The following is a 26,462-nucleotide window of genomic DNA, read 5'->3' as shown; positions in this document are numbered from 1 at the left end:
CAGTTAGATGATAGATAGATGACAGAAAGACAGATGATAGATAGATGACAGACAGATAGATAAATGACAGACACACAGATGACAGACAGACAGATGAGATAGATGACAGACAGACAGACAGATGACAGACAGATAGATGACAGACAGATAGACAGAAAGACAGATAACCATTTGAATTGTACCTTATAATAATTTCATTTCCGTTTACATACACAATATTCATATACCATGGTATTTACACGATACTCCAAGGTATTCGAAAGTACAAAGAATACAAAAAAAACAAAAACAAAAAAAAAAACAAAAAAAAAATTTATTTTTGTTTTTGTAATTGTTATTACAATGGTACACTGTCAATAATTAATAACTAAATAAAAATGGCGTAACAAGATTACAGGTCGTTAATTTATTGTATCTTCAAGAATTAAACATTTTAGAAACATCACGAACTCGTGTGCTTTAAAAGTCCCTTCAGCTTCAGGTGTAACGAAATAAAAGACAAATCATCCAGATAATCGTGCATGACTTTATGAAGGAAAAAAATATTTTCAATCACAGCAAAACACTTCAAAACGCACCGTTTCGTGACAACAGCGAATCTCGACGCAAAATGCAAAACATCGGAATTTCCGTCACGTTAAGAGACATTAAATACACGTTTTATTTGTATCATCCGAATTCAGTCAATTTGAACTGTTATTTTCTGTTGCTTACCTTGAGAGAGTCTGGCACTTCCGGCTTAGATCGTTACCTTGGAGACAGCAATCCTCTCGAGCGCCGTTCTAAACTCCCGCCATAAAAGTAGAAAATCAGATAGAATAGAAATCAGATTGGAAATTGAATAAAATAAGGGCGGGGCTTAGCAACACGGAACTTGTCTCTGATTGGCCAGGTATAAGAGTCCTCAATTTTAACCTTTCACGGTGTTTTTACTTCAGTGGCTATGGACATTTGTCAGTATTATTATTCATGGTAACATTACTTTCCGAACCATTACTGAAGCAGTAAAAAGATAAATTCGATCTCACGTGTTATGTGTTCCTTTTCTTAGCGCTGGTCCAGCTGCACCAATCACATCCGTTTGTGATCACTGGACTCCACGTGGTTAGTCATTAGACAGAGAATAATCATTTTGATTTCTGTTTCACGAGCCAATCCTTGTACTTATCAGATTGAAAATATTATACTGTTTTAATAGACAAAGGTCTCAAACAGGAGAAACCCCTTTCCGAGATTTGAAAGCGTCTCAATTGGGTATTCGGCTTACTGAGCCGTCAAGCGCCCTCAGGAGGAAGGATTTTGTATTGCATAAGAAAAATTTACTTGCTAGTAGTAATAATCTTGTTTTAATTCTTTTGACAAGAAGTGATGCAACCACTCTTGTTTTGGGCACGTTTAGCGTCCTAAAAGTTTTAGGAAACATTTTCTGATTTTTGTAAAAAAAAAATAAAATAAATAAAAAATAAACAATAGGAACAAATGTAACTTCAATAAGAGGAAAATTCATACCACACAAAAATGTTGCAATGTTATTGATAACAGGAAGGTATTTATTGCAATATAAAAATGTTCCAAATTACATATTTCTGAAAAAAAAAAAAAAAATTTAAGAAATAATATTTTGCCTAAAGAAAATGAAAACCATTATTAGGACCATTGATAATTTTTGCATTGCAATATTATTAACATTGTAAATAGATCAAGATTTGTAAAGTTCATTGGTAAAGAACAAATGTTAGTATTGGTAACATGGTAGTATTTCTTTATATATATATATATATATATATATATATATATATATATATATATATATATATATATATATATATATATATATATAATTTATTTTCATTTTGGGGGGAAATATGAGTTGAAGAAATTTCATGAAGACATTACTTCATGAGATTCACCCAAAATGACTGTCAGCCTTGGTAACAGTTCTGGTCAAGTCTGTAAGATTGTGCAGGATACTCTGATATACCTGTATGAGGAATGCTGTATGAGGCAAACCAAAAACAAACCAACCCCTTGCATGGCATATTAATAAAATAAAAAAAAAGTAAAAAAAAAAAAGTCATCAAGTAAGTTCTGGATCTTGTTTGAAAGAATTAAAACTGTTTCATAGGAACAGAAGACGACAACAGAGGACAATTCAATGATAAAAGAAGATGCTCATACAAAAAAACTTCAATTCAAGTTATCAATTCATTAGCAGTGTCTTTTTTTAAGGGATAGTTCACCCCCCCCAAAAATGTATTCTGTCATCATTTACTTACCCTCATGTTGTGTTCCACGGAAGAAAAAGACATATGGATTTGGAACAACATGAGGGGTGAGTAAATGTCAATGATGACATGATTTCCCAGCAGCAGAATTGGATTTCAGCATCAGCAGCCCTTTGTTTTGAAAAATGATTTCTTAACATGTGTTATGAGATCCTCTCGTAGAACAGGAGGTAGGCTTGAGAATTCTGCACTTTGGCCTCTGTAATCTGTTGGACGCTGCTGTCGCTTATGTGGAACCAGGATCCTTTACTGGCCTCACCGTTACCTGCTAAGAGAAGATGACTGTAAATGAATAATAATCAATACATCATAAACACAGGCTCATTTTGTTTCCTGCAAACACTATCAGACTATAAAAATGCTAAAGTCACAATGTGGGCCGTGTGTCAATCTTTGTGAAACTTAAATGAAAGTTCACCCAAAAACGAATACTCTGCCATCGTCTAAACAAATAACTTCATGTCATTCCAAATGTGTCTGACTTTTTTCTTCCGTGTAACACAAAAGGAGATGTACCAAAGACTATTCACTGCTCTTTTCCATATAATGAAAGCAAACAGTGAGCCAGCTGCAAGCCAAACTCAAACCTGTGCCACCCACATGAGCACCAAGGCTGAATTTGTCATAGCACATGTACCAACCACAGGCCATGGCTATGATAAGTCATAGCATTTTAGACAGCACTGATACTCACAAATAGCAGTGGATCCGTTTTCTACAAAGTTCTGTGTGAAAGGTCGTGATTTGACATATGCCGTGTAGTGTCCAGAACGCATTGTGCCGCTGTGTTCAACTATACCATAAAGGCTGTACAGCACTCGTGTCTCGCCTTCTTTTACTCCCTAAAAACACAATTGCACGGATGGGTTACTGTTATTACTCACTTCAGTATCACTTAAATATTCCATTAATAAATTGATGAAAAAATCAATTAAGAATAGATGGTGTGAAACGATTAGGTCGGAAAGATTAGATGGAGGAATGATTAGGCCGATGTGTCAATGGAAAGATGATTTGCTCACCTTGCAGTTTAATGAGCAGAATGGCGCCAGATCAAGTATTTGAGGGAACTGAACGTGTCGGTTCACCTTACAAACACTGTATGCAACCTAGAGAAGAACAGGCAAATAAGTTATAAAAAAGGTAAAAACTACAGCTATCAATCAGTTAAACAATTAGTCACATATTAGAGGTTGACTGATAGTGGATTTTGCAGATACCGATGACTAAGGTGGTGGGAAAGGCTGATAACAGATTAATCGGCCGATAGTTTTTAAAATAAATTTATAGAATGTCAAAAAATGTCTTATTCTTTCCTTACTACGATGGGTGCAGACAACGAGTCCAAAATTAATCAAATCCCAGATGCAGTTTATTGTTCAACCAAAATCCCAATAATAACCAGAAAAAAAGATTTGATGCATAACGCGGGACTTTTAAGTACAAAACAAGCCCGAAACACACCAAGGACTCTTATTTTGAAATGATAAAAAAAAAACAAAAAAAACAATCAGCAACAATCAGCATAGCTTTTTGTTGGCAACCGATACTTCCATAAAGCAAATTTCTGCACCAATTAATCTGTAAAACCGATATATCGGTCTACCTCTATTGCAAATAAAGATAGTATCTTTACCTATCTTAGTATCTAAGATAGTTAAGTACCTTTATTATTAAAATAACTATAAATAATATATATGAAATATTATAATTCCGATAACTCAAATACATTACATCAAATACATATATTGTGGAAGCAGACAAGTAGAGCATTTAGACAATACAAAAAGTGGCTTAAAATTAAAAATATTATTACCATAGCATAAAACATAACCCTAATTATGCCCTACTTCCCTCTGTGCTATGTTTAATTGTTAGTCTATGTACTTACAATGATCAGCCACAACATTAAAACCACCTGCCTAATATTGTTTAGGTCCCCCTCGTGCCGCCAAAATAGCACCAACACGCATCTCAGAATAGCATTTCTTCTCACCACAATTGTACAGAGCGGTTATCTGAGTTACCGTAGACTTTGTCATTTCGAACCAGTCTGGCCATTCTCTGTTGACCTCTCTCACCAACAAGGCGTTTCCGTCCACTTAACTGCCACTCACTGGATGTTTTTTTTGTTTTTGGCACCATTCTGTGATCAAATAGTAGATAAGAGGATGGCTAAGAAACTATTCTCCTCTCGTCTCCTATTTGATCTATAAGAGGCAGAGAGCATCCCAAAACAGAACTGGCCTTTCTAATTAACTTGTTAAGAAATGTTGTGGTTGATCGGTGTATGTGACAGATGGACACTTTTGGAGCTTCTTGCTTTGGTTGTGTCGTGTCCTGCTAGTGTTCAGTGCCTCCAGTCACACAAGCTTTGTTTTAAGCATCCTGTGTCAAGTTAAACGTAGTTTGAAACTTTGAATAACTTGTCTCGAGATTCCTGCATTCGGTTGTGCTCAGTCAAGCTGTCTTTGAGTGCAAAAGTGCATCTGTGGAAGGCTGTGCTGCATGCTTTTTGGTGTGATGAAATGCGTTGCCTGTACAGATGGAGTGCTGATTGCCCCCTACTGCATCAAGGTGGTACATCAAGCTTAAATTGGTACGATGTTAAGAACATTACGGAACTTACAAACAGATCGTAGCCTTGATTAATTACATTTATATTTTTAACATGTTATTTTTTTATATAATTATTCACACTAAATTAACACGTTAAATCTACAAAATAAATAAAACACTGACTTTTTTGTTTTCCGCATATTCTGTGCTTATATTAAAAACCTGTAAAATGTGTAAAACAGAGCTGAGAATACTCCATTTTTATTGGCAGCTGAAAGCATAATCAAATTAACCAGAATATTTCATTCGTAAACATGCACGAAGCAGGGGATTCAACTTTGTGAATGATGGGAAACTCCAATTCTGCGCAAATCTACGGAACTCTTTGCAGGTGCAGATTTTGTATGGAGCAGGTGATGAGGACTGTGAGAAGAGGGTCCAGGTGTTTTTTACCTGTTGGAATCTTTTTAGGTGAAGAGTAAGCACTGGCGGAGGAGAGGAGATCAGCATCTGCTTTAGTGCATCTCTGTAAACTGCTTTCTTACAACCTGAATAAACAACAAATTCGTTTTAAGCTTTTAGTTTCATTTTGGCTGCAATGTGACTGTCCAGAGAATCATACTTTGACAATGAGGGTTTAATCATGACATGCAAAACCTCAAGTTTCCTGTTTCATAAGAAAAACGGCCCTATTTAAACCTGGTATTAAAGGTGCACTCTGTAATTCTTTCCTCATTAAAAAAGTTGCACTCCTAAAGAAATGAATATTAATTTTGAAACATATATACTGTATACGGTGCTATGAAAAAGTCATATGTCTTCTGATTTTGTGGATCTCATACTAAATTGTTTTAAAATTCAAACAAAATCTAACATAAAAAAGGCAATCTGAGTAAACACAAAATACAGTTTTTAAATGATAATGTTATTTATTGAAGCAAAAAAATTATCCAATACCAACTGTGCCTGTATGAAAAAGTATTTGCCCCTTAGTTCCTAAATCCCCAAATCTATGAAACTGCATTCATAATGGGGTTCAGCTGGACTAGACACACCCAGGCCTGATTACTGCCAGCCCTGTTCAATCAAATCAACACCTAAATAGAACTTTTTCAGCAGCATGAAGTTGGCTAAAATGTCTCACCCAGTAGCACACTATTCCAAGGTCGAAAGAAATTCCAGAAATGATGAGGAAAAAGGTGATTGAAATACATAAGTATGGGAAGGGTTACAAAGCTTATTTCAAAGGCTCTGGGACTCCAAAGAACCACAGTGAGAGCCATTATCTCCAAATGGAGAACACTTGGCACAGTAGTGAACCGTCCCAGAAGCGGCCGACCTTCCAAAATTCCTCCAAGAGCACAGCGACGACTCATCCAGAAAGTCACAAAAAAGCCAAGGACAACATCCAAGGAACTACAGGCCTCCCTCGCATCAATAAAGGTCACTGTTTATGACTCCACTATCAGAAAGACACAGGCCAAAACCACTGCTAACCCAGAAGAACATTAAGGCTCGTCTGAATTTTTCCAAAACACACCTTGATGATGCTCAATTCTTTTGGGAGTATGTTCTGTGGACTGATGAGTCAAAAGTGAAACTGTTTGGTTGCAGTTGTTGCTGCTAAATGTGGCACAACCAGCCATTAATTTAGGGGGCAGTTAGTTTTTCACATGGGTGATATAGGTGCTGGATAACTTTTTTGCTTCAATAAAATAAAAAAATACATTATTTGAAAACTGTATTTTGTGTTTACTCAGGTTGACTTTATGTAATATCTCGTTTGAAGATCTAAAACAATTTAGTATGAAATCAGGAAAGGGGCAAATACTTTTTCACAGATTTTTATATATAATCATGACCACTCACTAGCCTGGTGAGATGGAGACTCCAGTCATATCAGTAACAATATAAAAGCTGTTTTATTCTACATGGAGAGGGTCTCATCATGGGGGATGGCATGTTATGATCACATGACCACCAGAATACTACTCCCTTAATCTTAGTAATTGCCATGTCATTGGACACTTTCATTCATGGATTAATCATGGGTGACTGGGAATAATGATTTTCTAAAATGGCATTGGTATTTGAAAAGTTTTACATTTAAATGATGCTGCATCCAGACCGCTAGGTGTCAGTGTAAATCAAAGTGGAAGCTTCACGCTATTCTCCGCGGCATCCACGCACAACTCACCACGCGCCCCACCGAGAATGAACCACATTATAGCGACCACGAGGAGGTTACCCCATGTGACTCTACCCTCCCTAGCAACCGGGCCAATTTGGTTGCTTAGGAGACCTGTCTGGAGTCACTCAGCACGCCCTGGATTCGAACTCACGACTCCAGGGGTGGTAGTCAGCATCTTTACTCGCTGAGCTACACAGGCCCCTGTCATCACAATCTTTGAACGATCTCGATATCGATTCTTAAATCCCAAGATCGATCTTCTACTCCATGTGGCAACCCTCTATAATGCAAGTAAATTCAAAGAAACATTTCATTCGAATGCGCTACAGGCTCACTGGCTGATGCCGGTAGTCTTAAAGAGAGAGTACCGATTTAGCATGTGTTCTACATACTAAAGTCCTTTTCCAACCAAATGCGACAATGAGGCGAATGGCCGGTGAATGGCCCTTCCCCACAGAAAGCGATGAGAATGACCACCGTTAGCACATTCACACCTTTACAATAGGTGGCGCTAATCGACAAGCAATTTTACCCCGGTACAGTAGGTGGCTCAGCAAACCTTTGAGCTGGTCTGCCCTCCACCAATGACGCTCCATGAGAAGAAGAGGTACTTGACAAGCAGATCGAAAAAAGAAAACTGATTTTTCTACAAGCTGCAGAACTGATGAACAGATTGTTGTTGAGTTCAAAGTTCTCAACGAGAAAGAAAACATTTGAGACACTTCACAAACTATTTCAGTTCACCTGCTGGAAGAATTGACTGGCAGTATTATCATGTGCACACAGTCTGAAGTGTAATTAGAAATAATTGAGTGTAAAAATAGTATTAATGGTTAAAACATGTTATCATTTGAAATAAGAGTGATTATATGCCACTGCCACACATGTATGTACAGTAAAAAAAAAAACATTATGCACAGCATAATGAACACATATGACTGTTGTAACAGATGTTGTCAATTTGAACTACTAATTGTATCTTATTGCATGTGTATCTAAATTTGCTCAAAACCTGTTACTAATTAAACGTGACTGCATTTAAATAGCCAAAGGGTCTATACAATGCAAGAAATACAACACCTCACCCAACAAAACCATCTACAGTCTGACCCATTAACAGATACTAACACTTGCCAATGACAGCTGTTAACGACTATTAACAATTGCACAGAAATAACGATTTTAAGGAGACAATACCACGCTTTTGGTATACAAAGGCATTTTGATACAAAGCCATACAGTGCACTGAAAGTCTCAGCATTCATTTTATTAATATCTGGCGAATAAAAACAATTAAGATCCGTATAGTTGTTTATTAAGAAAGGTGATGTCAAATATGCCACGATTAGAGATACAAGAGAACTCACGAAAGATTAAATATAGAGAAAGATTACAGCAATATATGAAGAAAGTCCATGTAAGATCAGAGAGCTTTTTAAAGGGGATGCAAGGCAGTGATGCAGCAATAACATTTACATGTTAAAAGAACCCATAAGAGAAAAAAAACGTTTCCGTTTTTAAGGCATTTAATGCAAATGAAACACACGTCCTGCTTCAGCGTTTAATGTCGGTGGTCAAAACAGCTTTCAGTGCTTTAGCGCCACCTGTTCAGCTGGTTTTGGGAACTGCAGCAGCTCCTGATATGAGATTCACAGCTCAAATGTTATTGGTCGGGAAAAAATTAGACACACGGTATGTTTCCATTAGCGCGTTTTGAGCAAAGGTGAGCGTTTTTAATTCATTCCAATGGAAGTCGTGCACCACGTTCGCAAGTTGGATTGTGGGATTGACAGCATCACGGAGCGGATTTCTTCTGTGCCAGTGGAAACGCAGCCTCACCGTAAAAAAAAAATAAAAATATTCGCCTAGCCGGTGCGCGCTTCAGCACGAACGTTTATTCCAGGTGTGAAAGACTTGTTAGGAATCCACTGTTACCGTAAAAAATGTTAATCATGGCGAGAAATCGCATCGATGGCTCGCGTTTGGTGTGTGTAAGGATTACCCGGGCGACCACCAGGGGTCGCTATGTATGTTTTTTGATCATTTCGTGTCTTTCTTTTGTTTATGGGTTTTGTAGTTCTTTTTCATGGTCTTTCTTCATTGGTCCTTGTGTTCATTAGTGTCAGGTGTCCCTCGTTTCATCATTATATCTCTGTGTATTTAATCCCTGTGTTTTCCTCTGTTCATTGTTGGTTCTTGTTCTGTTAACTCAGTCTGTAATGCGCTTTGTGTTCTAGTTTTGCATTGTCTCTAGTGTTGTGTTTTTTCTGAGTTTTTATGAAAAACTGCAATTGGATCCTGCCTTCTCCAGTCTGCCATCATTACAGACAGAAAACACAGGGATTAAATACACAGAGAACTAATGATGAAACAAGGGACACCTGACATTAATGAACACGAGGACCAATGAACAAAGACCATGAAAAAGAACTATAAAACTCATAACCAAACGATGGTGATGGCGTAGTGGGCTAAACCACATAACATGTAATCAGAAGGTTGCTGGTTCAATCCCCACAGCCATCACCATTGTGTCCTTGAGCAAGGCACTTAACTCCAGGTTGCTCCAGGGGGACTGTCCCTGTAATAAGTGCACTGTAAGTCGCTTTGGATAAAAGCGTCTGCCAAATGCATAAATGTAAATGTTAATGAAAGACACGAAATAAACATACATAGCGACCCCTGGTGGTCGCCTGGGTAATCCGTACAGTGTGAAAAGTCCTTAATACTTGTAAATATTACAAATTAGCAAGTAAACAATAAACACGTAACATATATGCAACATAATATTTGCAATTTCAAGACATTTATTGACCGAATTTGGACATTTTTCAAAAGCTAAAATGTGACCAATATGATAAAAAACTAATAATATAATTTGTATAATTAATATTTTCGAATTGTACCAAGAAGGGTTACCTAGAAGGTTAGAAGTTCCCTTTATAATTAAGAGCATTAGCCGAAAGAGAATTTATTTAATATGTAAACAAAATGGACGCTGCATTAGAAATACAGTATACCCATTTGAATAGATATGAAATCGAAGTCGGAATTGAAACATGAGCTTGTGAATCGGGCAGTCTGTATCAATACCCATCCCTACACTTTAGAGCTATGGTGGAGGGAAAGATTTTCAGCAAATAATTTACATTTCAGAAGTCTGCTCCTCGCAGAAAGCTATTGTATGGCTTCAGAAGTTTTTGAATACAGCGTACAAGTTGCATGGACTACATTGATAGTATATTTTGTCACAGAAGATGCATTTGAGGCATGTGGTTTAAACAGCTAACTGGATTATCCAAGATTTAATACCGATGAAAAATTTTTTTTTTAAAAAGTGTAATAATATTACCGTTTGAGGCGTTAGGTCCAGTCTGTCGTTTTGTACAGGTTACACACATCAGCCTGTTTTTCTCGGCAAGATGTTCCACCTCAGTGAACTGGTACAGACAGGACTCCACCGAGCACTCATGCTTCTCTGGCGCCGACCTGGTGGCCATCGTGTGAAACGCAAGCTCAGGATCCTGACTGATCACTGTGTATTCCTTAGCATCCTCCAAGGCATCATCTCCATTCTCCATCTCACTTTGATATCCTTCTGAAGTTGCATTTAGTGACAAGGTATTCAGTTCTTCGACTAACCGATCACCTGCAGCACCACCCTCCACTTCATTCACTTCCTCCCCTTTTTCTCCTTCCACAGACATATCTTCAGAGTCTTGGTCTTCTGATAAAGCAGTAAAGCGGTTGTTGACTGAAGTTGCAGGTTCTTCATCATTGTCATCTTTTTGTGAGAGCGTGGGCGGTTTCTCGTGTTCCTCTGCTGAAGTGTTCGAAGTGGATGATTGGCTCAAATCCTCTTGGGTTCTTCCGCCTGTTTCTACATCAGCGCTCCCATTCGCTAACACACTCTGAACGGGAGCGTCCGCTGGATCTGTGTTGCTGTCTGCGTTCTGATTGGTCAGGGAATCCAGAGTGACCTTACTGCCCAGTTTCTGCTGTCGTCTCTGACTCTATGGAAACAAAAGTATTTAAGTAGAAAATAATATAATTAAAGCATAAGACATAATTATTCGTACTTCACTTAAGTCTTTCCAGGTTAAAACAACTTAAACTTTCTTAAGTATCTCCTAAATCCCATACAAGATAACTTTGGTTTAACAAACAGAGAAATGGGTCAGAGGAAAAACATGTGCAGTACTTCTAATGGGCGTATAACTCTGCTTTAAGAGTGTTTAAAGCAGAAATGTGCAGTTAAATTGTTTGTTATTTAAGTCTAAATCATCCTTTTGCAGTTGGACTACTTTTCTAGGCAGATGAACTTCTGGTTTTGTTATGTTTTATTTAACCTGAAATACCTGTATCTTTACCTTGGCTTGTTTTTTGGCCTGTTTCTTGGCTTTCTTCTGCTGGTACTTGCTTCCTGCTCCAGTTGGCATGTCTTCACTCCCATTGACTACAGAAGTCGTGTTGACCTGGTCACTATCCTCACTGACACTGCTGCAATGCTGGACGACTTTCTTCTGATTCTTCTTCCTGTAAGACTGAAGGAGACCGTCAAATCAGTTTACCACCCCAGAACATGCTGGTACTTTACAGCACTAAGTTTGTGGCAAATTAAGAACATTTTGTTAGCATGAAGAACCAAAGTGTTTGAGGGATAAAGAAGTCATGTGAAGGAACATATTAAATACACATAAGCACTTCTCAATAACTGCTTTTAAGCATTACAGCAGTCATCAAATGGAAATTCAAATTTTCCTTGATATTTAGAAATATAAAAGGTAACTGTACTTAAAAAAAAAACATACTGTAAATTTCAGAACTCAGATCTTCCTCCCCAGTCTAAAAAGAGCATTTATAGTTCCCACCCTGCTGAAATGTCTCATTTTCATAACTGTGTGTTTGTGACGTCATGAGACATTGCTCAGTTGTATTTACACGCCCCACAACATGTGTCATCGCACCCTTGGCCCCGCCCACTGGCACTTAGTTCATATCGTAAACAGAGAGGGAGAGAGACAGGCCTAGTGTTACGAAACTATTCTTCAACACCAAAAGGGACCCATCTGGACTATTTTGAAGTTTTATGTGCATATAACATGCATTACACAAATGTCTGTGACCGTTGCCATGTTTATCGCATCACTTTTAAAAGACGCGGTGTCAAGTTACAACTCAGAAAAGGAGACTCTGCTCGGCTTCATTCAGCTGCTCTGCGTCTTGCTGTTCTTGCATCCATCTGCGCTATTTTTAATTGTTGGAGTATGTAAACAAGCACTAGCTGGATGTCTTCGACCATTTGGATGCCTTTCTGTCGATCTGCACCTCAGTGCACCAATGCGTGTGCATCTTGTTCAACATGCTATGGACTGTGTATGTGCGAACATTAGCGTGGACTACTTGTGAACCAGTCCTAATACGATTCAAGCTTTGCAAAGGAACTGTTATTGAAGAATGGGGCAGTTAAAAACACTTGGACTTGACTGCAAAACCATGAGTAAACAGTTTAATTCCTGAATATTTCAAATGTCATGACTGTTTGATAGTTATGGTGCTGATGTGCTTGAGTGAATTTTAAAACATTCGGATGCAATGTGTTGAATGTGCGTTGTGTAAACCCAGAAATTTAGTTTTATAATGTTGTGGTGAGCTTGTTTACTCTGAATTTGAGGGGCTGCATGCTGTTAGCCAATCAGAACAGTGGGCGTTAACACTGAAGTTTAAAGGAGACGCTGAGGCCAAAACCAAGCGTTTCAGACAGAGGGCCACAGACACGGTGGAAAATTATAATTACTAAACTATAACAGTTTTTGTGCAAAAAAACTTTATCGGCATTATCCATGGACCTCAGTGAAGATAATAAAATTATTTCAAAAAAATCACATTTCATGACCACTTTAATATTTAAAAAAAAATCTTTGATGGTAATTTAAACATGCTCATGACAGAAACAGGTTTACCTCATCAGCTACAGGAAGTGAAAGATCCAAAAAACTCTCAGTCACCAGAGACAAAGTTCTGCACTCTTTACACATCACCGTGCTGGTCATCTCTCCACCAAAAACCTGGTCCACAAAGTTCTTTGGTGCACAATTTTTCTCATACTCTGGTGAAACCGTGGTAAAACAAGGTAAGTTAAATTCATAGATTTAATTTCTGCAATACAGAGCCTCCTGTTATGATTAACAAGTGATTTAGAAGTTTAACTAAGCATTTCAGCTATATCAAGGCAGTAGATACTGCCAAACAATCTGTAATAGTCCTTAAGCATAATGTTAAAACATATTCATTATCATTCAACAAAAATGTACCTTTTAAAACCTTTTTCGCCTGCTCAGCTTCCAAGCTTTTGCCAGTGTTTTTTAAAGCCTCCAAAATTCCTGAATTTACTCTCTGAAAAATACATGAAAATTAACATTTGTTTAGGAATAAATGTCTCAGATAAGTTTTAGAGTAAAAATATGCCATAAGAGATTCCTAATAGGGTTTCCTCACTGAGATGAATGGGAGGAAAAAACAAGGAGACAGCTGTGAAAGTCCATGATACACATTTAATCTTGTCTGTTAAATTGTACTAATTTTAAAATTATTTTGTATACATGTTATCATTTACTGTTAAAAGTGCATACTTTCACTTCCTCAGCCCTCATGCCATCCAGAAGGTATCGCAGCAACTCCTGGCTGTCCTGCTGCTGAAAGCCTTTAAATCGTGCCGCTCTGTAAACAACATAAGCACATTATATATATATATATATATATATATATATATATATATATATATATATATATTTTTTTTTTTTTTGTCTATTTGCTTATATTTTGATTGTGACAGAAGAGATAACAGGGAACAATGGGGAGAATGGGATTAGGACAAATGCAGGCTACACCACTATGTGCTAAACTGCTAGACCATAGCTCCAACAGACAGCAAAGGATTCTTTAACACATATTTTTATTATAATCCACAAATCAGTGACAAACCACAAGGAACTGTAAGGAACAAAAATAGTTTTTTTTAACATCCAGTTTAATTAGAATAAAAACTCACTATTATACAAAATACTTTTTAAAAGTACATTTATACTACCGGTAGTAATGTTTGCATTGAAAGTGCTGTTTTTGCTCTCTCTCTGTTGCGCGCACACGCAGAGACCGAGAGAGAGTGAAGCCGCATATATATATATATACACACATCATAAAAGATGGTTTAAGCAGAGTTTCGTGTTTTTTTTAATCTGTCAAAATGACAGAAAATGTTTTAAATTATCCGTCAATGTTTTTAAATTCGGTACATAACGGATGCCTTAAAAACGCAGCGCTCATGCGCGAGATGCTGAAAAACTGCAACATGCAGCGCAAAGATCAAAGATGTCCGTCTACCGCATATTTACATAGAAAAAAACAATTACAAAACAGCATATACGAATGCAAAAAAGACATCTTCAATAAGGAATGTGAGGTAGTTAATGTGTGTGCCATAGTAAATATTAGAGATCGACCGATAATCGGTTTGACCGATATTTTTAACTGATATTTGCATTTTTCCACTTAATCGGTTATCGGTTCTTTAATATCTGGTTTACCAATAAAGTTGGACACAAAAGACTTTACATTTTAAATATTAATTGAGGGGCTTTGAACAAGTGTACAGGTGCATCTCAATAAATTAGAATGTTGTGGAAAAGTTCATTTATTTCAGTAATTCAACTCAAATTGTGAAACTTGTGTATTAAATAAATTCAATGCACACAGACTGAAGTAGTTTAAGTCTTTGGTTCTTTTAATTGTGTTGATTTTGGCTCACATTTAACAAAAACCCACCAATTCACTATCTCAAAAAATTAGAATATTTTGACATGCCAATCAGCTAATCAACTCAAAACACCTGCAAAATTTTCCTGAGCCTTCAAAATCGTCTCTCAGTTTGGTTCACTAGGCTACACAATCATGGGGAAGACTGCTGATCTGACAGTTGTCCAGAAGACAATCATTGACACCCTTCACAAGGAGGGTAAGCCACAAACATTCATTGCCAAAGAAGCTGGCTGTTCACAGAGTGCTGTATCCAAGCATTTTAACAGAAAGTTGAGTGGAAGGAAAAAGTGTGGAAGAAAAAGATGCACAACCAACCGAGAGTACCGCAGCCTTATGATTGTCCAGCAAAATCGATTCAAGAATTTGGGTGAACTTCACAAGGAATGGACTGAGGCTGGGGTCAAGGCATCAAGAGCCACCACACACAGACGTGTCAAGGAATTTGGCTACAGTTGTCGTATTCCTCTTGTTAAGCCACTCCTGAACCACAGACAACGTCAGAGGCGTCTTACCTGGGCTAAGGAGAAGAAGAACTGGACTGTTGCCCAGTGGTCCAAAGTCCTCTTTTCAGATGAGAGCAAGTTTTGTATTTCATTTGGAAACCAAGGTCCTAGAGTCTGGAGGAAGAGTGGAGAAGCTCATAACCCAAGTTGCTTGAAGTCCAGTGTTAAGTTTCCACAGTCTGTGATGATTTGAGGTGCAATGTCATCTGCTGGTGTTGGTCCATTGTGTTTTTTGAAAACCAAAGTCACTGTACCCGTTTACCAAGAAATTTTGGAGCACTTCATGCTTCCTTCTGCTGACCAGCTTTTTAAAGATGCTGATTTCATTTTCCAGCAGGATTTGGCACCTGCCCACACTGCCAAAAGCACCAAAAGTTGGTTAAATGACCATGGTGTTGGTGTGCTTGACTGGCCAGCAAACTCACCAGACCTGAACCCCATAGAGAATCTATGGGGTATTGTCAAGAGGAAAATGAGAAACAAGAGACCAAAAAATGCAGATGAGCTGAAGGCCACTGTCAAAGAAACCTGGGCTTCCATATCACCTCAGCAGTGCCACAAACTGATCACCTCCATGCCACGCCGAATTGAGGCAGTAATTAAAGCAAAAGGAGCCCCTACCAAGTATTGAGTACATATACAGTAAATGAACATACTTTCCAGAAGGCCAACAATTCACTAAAAATGTTTTTTTTTATTGGTCGTATGATGTATTCTAATTTTTTGAGATAGTGAATTGGTGGGTTTTTGTTAAATGTGAGCCAAAATCATCACAATTAAAAGAACCAAAGACTTAAACTACTTCAGTCTGTATGCATTGAATTTATTTAATACACGAGTTTCACAATTTAAGTTGAATTACTGAAATAAATGAACTTTTCCACGACATTCTAATTTATTGAGATGCACCTGTATATTGCTACTAAAACTAGTCCAATTAATGGTTTGTAGACAGTGTGCAGTATTAGTTTTGTAAAATAGTTCACCAGAGGTTAATGATAAATTAAGTTGCTAATGTGCCTTAAAGCAGAAATAAAACAAGAATTAAAAATCAGTTATACATATTGGTTATTATCGGACCCTTAAACACAAAAAATAATCAGTATCGTTTTGGTCATAAAAACATTGGTCTCTAGAAAATATATGGTTAATAGAGGTCGACCGATATTGGAATTTGAACTGAGCTGGGAAAAAGGCCAACAACCAATTAATTGGCAGATTAAAATCAATTTGTTGAATGTTAAACTTTAAAGTTAAAGGTAGTTTTTCAGTCTTTCCTTCCTGTGACAGGCACTGACATAGAGGCAACGAGAGTCCAAAATAAATAAAATCCCAGATGCAGTTTATTTTATATATATATATATATATATATATATATATATATATATATATATATATATACACACACACACACACACACACACACATACAGTACTGTGCAAAAGTCTTAGGCACATAAGATATTTCACAAAAACATTTGTCTATTTATATCTTTTACTTTAGTGTGTCAATAGGAAATATACATTTTAGACTCCCAAAAATTCCTTTTGCAAATGGATTAGAATAGAAGAACAGGGAGCCCTGCAACAGATGGCATGGCCCTCACAGAGCCCCCCACTGAACATCGGGTCAGACTGGGATTACACGAAGAGACAGAAGTAACTGAGACAGCCTAAATAGATAGAAGAACTGTGGCGAATTCTCCAAGAAGCTTGGAACATCCTATCTGCCAACAACCAAGAAAAACTGTGTCCAGGTGTAAGTAGGAGAATTGGTGCTGTTTTGAAGGCAAAAGTGTTCACACCAAATATTGATTTAGCTTTTTTATGTTTACTGAACTTTGCATGAAGTTAGTTGATTAATGAAAACTATTTATGGCATTATTTTTTTAAGAAATCCTCACTTTGAAAGTTTTTCACAAGTGCCTAAAACATTTGCACAGTACTGTATATATGTAAAGATTGTGTGTGTAACGCAGGACTTTTAACTAATAAATTAACCTTAAATACACTGGGGACTCTTTTTTGAAATGTCTCTGCTCACAGCTCAAACAATCACATATGGGAAACAAAAAAATGTACTCTTACAATCATCTACAGTGTATTACAATATAAACACTATAAACTAAACATTGTCATATAGGCTAATAAATACCGAATGAATAAATAAATATCGTTTTCCGTGATAAAACACACAGACTTCCTCTGGTTATATGGGGCATCTACCATGAGAACACAATTTTGTGCAGGTACTTACTTTGTACACACTTGTGTGAAGAGTTCTTTAGGGGTCACGACACCTTTCTTGGTCTCCTGGATTTCATTCAGCAGTTGACACAAAGCCAGCGTGAGTGACCTGGGCCTTTCCAGCTGGATCTGAAGAGGCTCCTGAAAACGTAATGTGATCAAAGTCATTTTCCCCCTTTAATTTAAGAAAAGGAGACTGAGAGGAATTCACTGAGAGTCTTGTGATGGCATCAGTACCAGCTCAGAGGACAGTGCAGGTGTGATGGTGAGACGGCAGCTCTTCTCATCTGTAATCTGGTTCAACAAATGTCTCAAATGTTGCGTCTGCGATAAATTCTGCCATTTAGACAGAGAAAGAGAAACATCACATATTTGTAGACTTTTTTCAATAGTTCCAGTGTTTTGGACTCTTGCGTTTATGGTTTTCTTACCTGCACAACTGCATTGAAGAAACAGGTGTTGCCCAGATTACTGAGACCCTTGACAGGCATGAAACCAGAACCATCTGTAGCAGCTGATTTCAACTTTTTGGGACTGTCTTCGTGTTTTGAGTTGGTCTTTTGGTTCTCTTTGTTCCCTTTTTCTTCTTCCAGTGTCTGCTCAACAGAATTCTCCAATACACTCTCTTCCTTCTTATTCTCTGTAGAGCAATTAGTATGCATATTATTCCATTATGCAAATATAAAAATGTATTTTATTTTTTTTTTTAACAGAAACTAGTGCCCAAGTGTGGTTTTCCAGACTCTGGTGCACAGCAGCGAACCGTTCCCGGGTACACTTGAAAAGGTAGTCTGGAGTATGGGTTACAGTCGGTATGAACATAATCTGCTTTAAATCAATGGAGTGAACTGCTAATGATGATATATAATTTGCATGTTGCGGTGGTAAATACAAATGGACAAAAACAGGAATCAAACACAGAGGAAGTGTGAAAAGAGGTATCGGCTCAACTCCCTCCAATCATTCAAACAAATGTTAGTCCCACCAGCACTTTATTTCTTAACTTTCCCAAACATTGCGATGCCATTTACATCATTTTTTGCAATGTTTCGCAGTGAAAAGTCACAAAAAAATAGTTTAGTGAATAATAACTGAATATGCAGTTAGCAAGGGAAAAAAATATAATTACACACAAAAACACTACACATTTAAGAGATGAAACCCATGATATGACTATTACGAGTTCTTTTTTTATATTAAAATTGTCTGCCTCAGACAATGCAAGTAAACTTTGGTATGGTTATAATAGTAAACCTACAATAAAAATGTAAACTAAAATTACAGATGTGTTAAGAATTACACCTGTTGGGGGGCCTGGGTAGCTCAGTGGTAAAATACGCTGGCTACCACCCCTGGAGTTCGCTAGTTCGCTAGTGCGTGCTGAGTGACTCCAGCCAGGTCTCCTAAGCAACCAAATTGGCCCAGTTGCTAGGGAGGGTAGAGTTACATGGGGTAACCTCCTCGTGGTCGCTATAATATGGTTCGTTCTCGGTGGGGCGCGTGGTGAGTTGAGCGCGCCCCATGCGCTATGTCTCCGTAGCAACGCGCTCAACAAGCCACGTGATAAGATGCGTGGGTTTATGGTCTCAGACGCGGAGGAAACTGGGATTCATCCTCCGCCACCCGGATTGAGGCGAATCGCTACGCGACCACAAGGTCTTAAAAGCGCACTGGGAATTGGGCATTCCAAATTGGGTGAAAAAAGGGAAGAAAAAAAAATTAGACCTGTTGCGTTTATGATTGTGGTCATCTAACCATGATTATTTGAGATAACAGCAATTATTGAGCACCCTAAATTCAAATGACATTTTAATAATTTTAAGCGAATATATGACATGAAAGCCATGTTTTTGTGTCTCATTTTCCGGTGCAACAGTGCATTATGTGAGCACTCCAAATGAACCCGCACCTCGGTCCATTTAGAGCAGCTCCTGAAGAGCAATTGAAGATTAAATGCTAGCTGTGATGTACACACATCATCCGTGGTCCCACGAAAGTTTAGACAAGGACTACAGGCACCCTGTATGGGCCGTCATCATTTTGGATGTCTCGGCTAATATGGGACAGTTTGCAACACTACGTGGTAATGGAATTGCGGCTGCGCTGTTGGAGATGTCTCGACTGCATTAAACTTTTCAAGCATTTGTTTTGCTGCTGACAGACGTGGAGATCTAATTACCTCAGATTCACGGTTTATGCAAAAAAAGTGTGCAAATTATTCAATAGTGCAAGCTACCACAAATAATGCGGAGAGCGGTTGAATTTGCATTAAACATCCTGAAGGGACTGATTAAATATTAAGTCACTTATAATAAATATTTTATCGTAGTGCGTCCCTCACCAATATTTGGCCATTTTGAGAATAGCAGTACATCAATTGATAAGCAATTAACAGAAGTGTTTGGAACAACTCGACAGCAGAGTGAATTTTAACTTAACACTATTAACATAAACATAAATGCAAAAATACAAAAACTATTTTGACATGTCTCATTTGCTATAAATAAATTATATCACGTTTATAATGGCATTATATCAGGCCAGCGCTTTCTCGAACATCAATATTGGCTGATGTACCACTACTGACAGTACTGTATATGACTGGACTTGATTCTAAAATCTCTAAAACTGTGTGAAAAACGCAAAGGCAGAAGTAATTGCAAAAACAAAAAGTGGCACTTACTCCTGTTGGTGGTTTTCTTGCTGGGATCTGCCAGAGCTTGTTTTCTAATGTTTGTTACCAACTGTGCCAGCTGCCCCGTGCTGGAATACTGAACTTCTTCATCACAGATATAACACCTTTGTGACACACCAGAGCAGAGAGTCAGAGATCTCAATACACAAACGCTGACATATTTCAGTAAGATGGGTGTGTGTCGCCTACCAGACACTCCAGACGTCCAGACTGAGCACTAAACAGTGTGGTTCAGATCGTGGGGTCTCGTAGTGTTTGATCGCATGTTGATTCTCTGAAGATCTCCCACAGCCCTGACAAAGATCATCACATGCAAATTCGCCAAAATGTATAAAAGGGAAATTATTGTGCGGAATACTGTATCCCAAAATTAAATCCATTTCCAGTGTGACGAATGCAGTAATTACAGCCGTCATTTTTAACAGCTTTATTTTTACTCATTTAATTGGACTGCCAAAATGTAAGACATATTATTATTATTTGTATTTATTATTTTTTTTATGAAGTTATTATTATTATTATTTATTTTATTTTATTTTATTAAATTGGGTTAAAATATGCAAAATAAAATAAAAATCTTCCAAGATGATCACTGAACTCCACTTGCTCAATTAAACAAACAGCATGAGGTCATGTATCATGTGATAATACTAATAGCATACTAATGATTGAAACATTTATTGTGGAATAATGCCTACAGTTTCACTTAATTTATTTATTTTGAATAACAGATCGTAAAACAGATGTAACACATTCAGTAAGCAAGTATTCCATTCCAAACAGCCAATCTGATCACTCACTCTGTGGCCACATTTCAGACACATCCACATGGCAGGACTTTCTTTATGAAGTTCATCTTCTGATATCTCATCTGGTTTCTCTGGTTCACAGTCCTGACACAAACTCCAGTGTTCATTCAAACCAGCTTTCTTCAGTAAGCTTTGGTCTATTCCTTTACGGATGTGAGTGCAGGAAATCCCTTACAAAGCAACAAATCAAATCACGTGTTAGGTTTAACAATTGTTTACTGCAAGCATTGAATTATACAGGACAAGCTGTCATACACATACCTGCTATGTCAGTGTTACTGTCTCCTCTGGGACTTCTATCTTTCCCCTTCTTTTTACCCATTCTGGTCTGTTACAACAAACACCTGGATGAGTTTTTAAAATAGCATGTGCATATTAACAGCAAAGACGATCATAATATTAGCTTATTATACTTTTATTATAAAGAGTCAACGACAAAGACGGACTGAATATGGTGGAAGCAGGTTGTTAGCTTTGATGAAAATTTTTTGAAAAAAATAGTATGATAAACAATAAACGTAACTTCAGTTTAAGACGAGTTTAAGGGATTCCCAGACCAGTATCCAGCAATTATTGTGTTATATTTAGCATTCAAAATGGAGATGACCTGCAAAAGCTGTTATTTTAAATCAGAAAGATGACAAAAAAAAACATTTTAGTCAACTTATGAAGCCAGCAAAATCACTTACAATTATGCGCTCTTTAATACATCCATCTAAAGATTCGTAATCAAATAATCTGTAGCGAAAATAACTAAATATAAAATATCGTGTAAAGCATGTCAACCAACTGCGCTGTGGGTTTCCGGGTGACGTGCTAAAACGCTAAAATAAACTTCAAAATAAAAGTCTCGATGACTTGATGACGCGCCTGTGGAATCACAAACCTCGACACATACGTCTGCTGCAGCATTTACTTTGCATATTTTAAGTAAGTAAATAAATTATCAGGTAATAAAAATAAATGTCAGAAAATTACTGACATCCACTAAACGCTGCACTCCAAGTATTTAAGCTGAATTTATGAACTATTTATTTTACTTGTATAATATCCAAACACACATAACTGTTTATGTATAGAGAGAGAGAGAGAGAGAGAGAGAGAGATCACCCAAAAATGAAAATTCTCTTATCATTTACTCACCCTCATGCCATCCCAGATGTGTATGACTTTCTTCTGTAGAACAAAAATGAAGATTTTTAGAACTACATCTCAGCTCTGTAGGTCCATACAATGCAATTGAATGGTGGCCAAAACTCTGAAGGTCCAAATATCACATAAAGGCAACATAAAAGTAATCCATAACTCCAGTGGTTTAATCAATGTCTTCTGAAGCGTTCCAATCGGTTTTGGGTGAGAACAGACCAAAATATATCTCTGTGACAAAAAGGTGTCTTGCTTATCGGAAAGGAGGAGGCGGGAACCGGCTGAACAATCAGGAAGACTTTTAATTTGACACAACACAAACACTGATGCTCACACAACTCCATGTGCATCTCTCTCTCTCTCTCTCTCTCGAACTGGTGTCTCCGGCCTCTTTATCCCTCTCCTGGCTGATTGGGATGATTCAGCGCCAGGTGTCCATCCTTACGGCACCACCACACTTTCCTTCTCGTCACCTACACGCAATGCCCGATTCAGGCCGGGGAACCATCTGGCCTGACTTACTCCCCACCCCATTCCTGGAGGGGGGGTGTTGCCCTTCCGGCCATTCCCCGCCCCCTGGGAACATGAGCTGGATGAAAAAAGAAAAAGAGAGAAGGGAAAGAAAAAACTCCTGTTCCCGATCATGCCGCCGCCCCCAGTCCTCAGCCAGCTGGAACACCTGCCGGACGGCAGTGGCTTCCGCCGCCCCTTGGTGGACCACATTGGTAGCCCACTGATGAACCGCTCCAGTACCACCAGATCGTGTATCCTCGGCGTCGCGTTCTTGAGCCATCAGCGAGGTCTCCAGGACAGCGTGGTCTCCTCCAAAGTCCCGGGTTTTGGCACCAGTGTAACAAAAAGGTCTCTTGCTTATTGGACAGGAGGAGGTGGGAACCGGATGAACAAACACGAAGACTTTTAATCTGACACAACACAAACACTGACGCACACACACAACTCTGTGTGCATCTCTCTCTCTCTCTCTCTCTCTCTCTCTCTCTCTCTCTCTCTCTCTCTCTCAAACTGGCATCTTTGGCTCCTCTTTATCCCTCTCCTGGCTGATTGGGATGATTCATCACCAGGCGTCCATCCTTACACCTCATCCATGCCCTCCTCCTCGTCACAAACTCCTTTTTCACTGTATATGTTGCCACTGAGGTCTCTAGGCACGATCATGATTTCAAGCTCAATTACACATGGGCAGCTGTGGCTCAGGTGGTAGAGTGGGTTGTCCACTAATCACAGGGTTAGCAGTTCGATTACCGGCCCACATGACTCCACATGCCAAAGTGTCCTTGGGCAAGACACTGAACCTCAAGTTGTTCCCAGTGGCAGGCTAGTGCCATGCATGGCAGCTCTGCTGTCATTGGTGTGTGAGTGGGTGAATGAGACACAGTGTAAAGCACTTTGTAGAACCACTAAGGTTAAAAAAGGGGCTATATAAGTGCAGACCATTTACACTTTTTAGTGGTTGACGCACACACAGAGCGTGTAACCGAGCTTGAAATCACGATCGCCAAAGAGACTGCGTTCAAGATTTATATTGAAAAAGGAATTACATTTTAAACCACTGGAGTCTTATTTTGGACCTTCAGAGTTCTGGCCACCATTCATTGCATTGTATGGACCTACAGAGCTGCTCTGGCTTCAGCTCTGAGATCAAACCCCTCACACCTGAGACAACTGGATCTGTCTCATAATAATCTAGGAGATTCAGGAGTGAAGCTGCTCTCTGCTGGCCTGGAGAATCCTCACTGTAAACTGGAGAAACTATGGTAAGATATTCTCTCTGATAGTCACTCATGACAGTAATCCAGTATGTCATACTTAGTGACACATGACTAATCTGTATGATATTTTTTACATATTCCATTATGATTACTATGATAACATATACTAAATTCTAAAATGGAACTGCCACAGATGAGCGCTGTAACAAGCATCTGTGAATGAGACATGTATTTGCACAATGTTTGTTTGTTTAGGGACAATTCACAATAAATGTATTGTAACAGTATTAGCTAGAAGCTACATTTCAACCGCAGTCCCTCGGTGGCAGTTGCAGTACTGCCCTGGAAAGCCATGTGTAATCACAATTGATCAATAATAATAATAACAATAACAATAATTACCCTATACAAAGTTAAACATTCTAAAAATACCACATATACAGACAATATATACAACATAATGCAATTCACAATCACATCAATATACACCAATCATACCAGCTCGATCTAATGATCATGACTGTTTTTCTTTCAGCCAATTTTTAATACCTAATTTAAACATTTTTAAAGTACTACACTCTCTAATATTTATCCGCAGGGAATTCCAATATTCTACTGCTCTAACTGAAAAAACAAATCTACCAAACTATATTTAATAATACAGTTACCTCTAATAATATTACAATGGTGGTAAGAATTCATTTTCTTGTGAAGTACCTTAAGTGTTTATACAATCTATACAGAGGTTTCATATTGGTATAGCTAGCCTGAGACCAAGTTGTAACACAATAAGACAAATTAGACTTGAATGCATGCATAATTTTGCTGCCATCAGTGCTTATTTGATTCCTGATCAATTTTAACTGATTAAGATTATATTTTACAATCCCTGTGATTTTTTAAAATATGTTTTTCAAAGATATACCATCAAGAAGCACACCTAAATATTAAAAATGTTGTACCACTTCCACTCGTGACCTTTCCCTATGATCTCAGGTGGAGTAATATAATTCTTCTTAATAGAAAAATACATGCAAATTCTTTTAGAGACTTTCAGAGTCATATATAATAATTCATCCAGTCCAAAAAAACTTTCATTGCTACTTAAAGATGCAGCTTGATGTTTTGACTTTGCATGCACGTAGATGACTGTATCATTTGAGCAATCATGGAGCAATGCATGCACATACAAAACACACACAATCCACCACTGAACACACAGTCTGGCTTGCAGGCATACATATTACAGCATTAGTGTTTGTATTGTGTATTCTGTTGTTCAGTGTTCGTTAAATGCTTCGCTTGATTTTGGTTTAATGCATTAATACATCTATTAGAAGTTTGTTATTCTTTCTCTGTTAGCGATTTATCAGGATTACCGTTGATCCTCATATAAATGGGCACATACAAGAATTAAATTAAGCATTCTTTGGCTCCATGTAATTGTGTTGTACGTAAGTGTATTGTCATTTAATCTGTCATACACATCAGCACACATCTGCAATATAGTCACATTTCTGGATCATGTTACATCCGCCAGACCTTAAATAGTCTAAAAGCTGTAGTAAAGAGTTGATTAGATTAAGTCCAGATTACAAGCTTTTAAATAACAGCTATTTTTCAAATGAATAGCTTTTAATTTATTAGTTATCAGTTTCAGGTTAAAAGATGAAAATTAAAACTTGATCTGTGAATAATCATTATCAGCCCAGCATTTCCATATCAGTGCATCTCTAGTAAAACAAATCATGTGATTAATCGTGATTATTATATTCTATTGACAGCCATAGTTTTTAACTGTAATAAATAAATAAAAATAAAAATCTGCATTCTGTAAGTTCATGAGGAAAAATTATTTCTTGAACCTTTAGCTTGCTCAATGGGGTTTATAAGGCCATATTGTCAGTAAAACTACTTTGGAACAATATTGTTGTGAATACACTAAACAAATACACTTGAATGTTTCTATTCGGGTTTATAAACAAACATTAATAGTGAAATAACATAAGAAAAACACACACTGTAAACTTAATACAAAAGATATATTTATCTAGATAATATTTTACAGAATATATTTTAATCATTTTTTGGCTTTAGTACTTACTATTTTTCTTACACAGTAAAATTGGGTTTTTATACATAAAAATCTAAAGCTGGTTTTATATTTTAGGAAGGGGGTCCCTCGCAAGGGAGCTGTTTCATATTGGGTGTTCTTGGCATCTAAATGTTTGAAAACCCCTGCTCTACAGGATTTCTAAAGTGATCAACTGAAAAGTAATAAATGATTAATAATATTCTTTAAATTAGCTTTAAATTATCATACAGAAATTTATCTGACTTGCTATGTATTTGCTATTGCTAGTGTAAACATTTGTTAAAACAACTGAAAAAAAAAAAGACTTCTAAAAATGTCTTTGATTTTTATAAATGATATTGTATTTTCTGTAACATCTTACATAGTAATTTATTATAAGATGATG

The 26,462-nt window shown here is 37.5% G+C and overlaps 1 protein-coding gene across 3 annotated transcripts; it reads right to left on the bottom strand.

The window, feature by feature from the left end:
- Window positions 1-1,616: 1,616 nt before the first annotated feature.
- Window positions 1,617-21,930, bottom strand: LOC127430145 (ubiquitin carboxyl-terminal hydrolase 16-like). 3 transcript variants are annotated; one of them, XM_051679667.1, is made up of 17 exons: window positions 21,796-21,930; window positions 21,368-21,450; window positions 21,098-21,276; window positions 20,487-20,590; window positions 20,286-20,401; window positions 18,034-18,242; window positions 17,840-17,938; window positions 17,613-17,743; window positions 13,668-13,755; window positions 13,350-13,431; window positions 12,999-13,144; window positions 11,406-11,579; window positions 10,388-11,048; window positions 5,298-5,392; window positions 3,308-3,394; window positions 2,980-3,127; window positions 1,617-2,550 (listed from the first exon to the last, which is right to left on the bottom strand). In XM_051679667.1, the coding sequence occupies exons 2-17, from the start codon at window positions 21,426-21,428 to the stop codon at window positions 2,429-2,431; spliced, it is 2,502 nt and encodes an 833-aa protein (XP_051535627.1). In that variant the 5' UTR covers window positions 21,429-21,450; window positions 21,796-21,930; the 3' UTR covers window positions 1,617-2,428. The 3 variants fall into 3 exon arrangements, with proteins under 3 accessions (XP_051535627.1, XP_051535625.1, XP_051535626.1); XM_051679665.1 differs by having other exon boundaries at window positions 1,618-2,553; XM_051679666.1 differs by having other exon boundaries at window positions 1,618-2,553; window positions 21,368-21,434; window positions 21,796-21,917.
- Window positions 21,931-26,462: the final 4,532 nt, after the last annotated feature.

The sequence above is a fragment of the Myxocyprinus asiaticus genome, chromosome 39, assembly GCF_019703515.2.
Source record: "Myxocyprinus asiaticus isolate MX2 ecotype Aquarium Trade chromosome 39, UBuf_Myxa_2, whole genome shotgun sequence".
NCBI lineage: Eukaryota > Metazoa > Chordata > Actinopteri > Cypriniformes > Catostomidae > Myxocyprinus > Myxocyprinus asiaticus.
The sequence above is the reverse complement of the archived record's forward strand: the minus strand, read 5'-3'. Positions and strand labels throughout refer to the sequence as shown.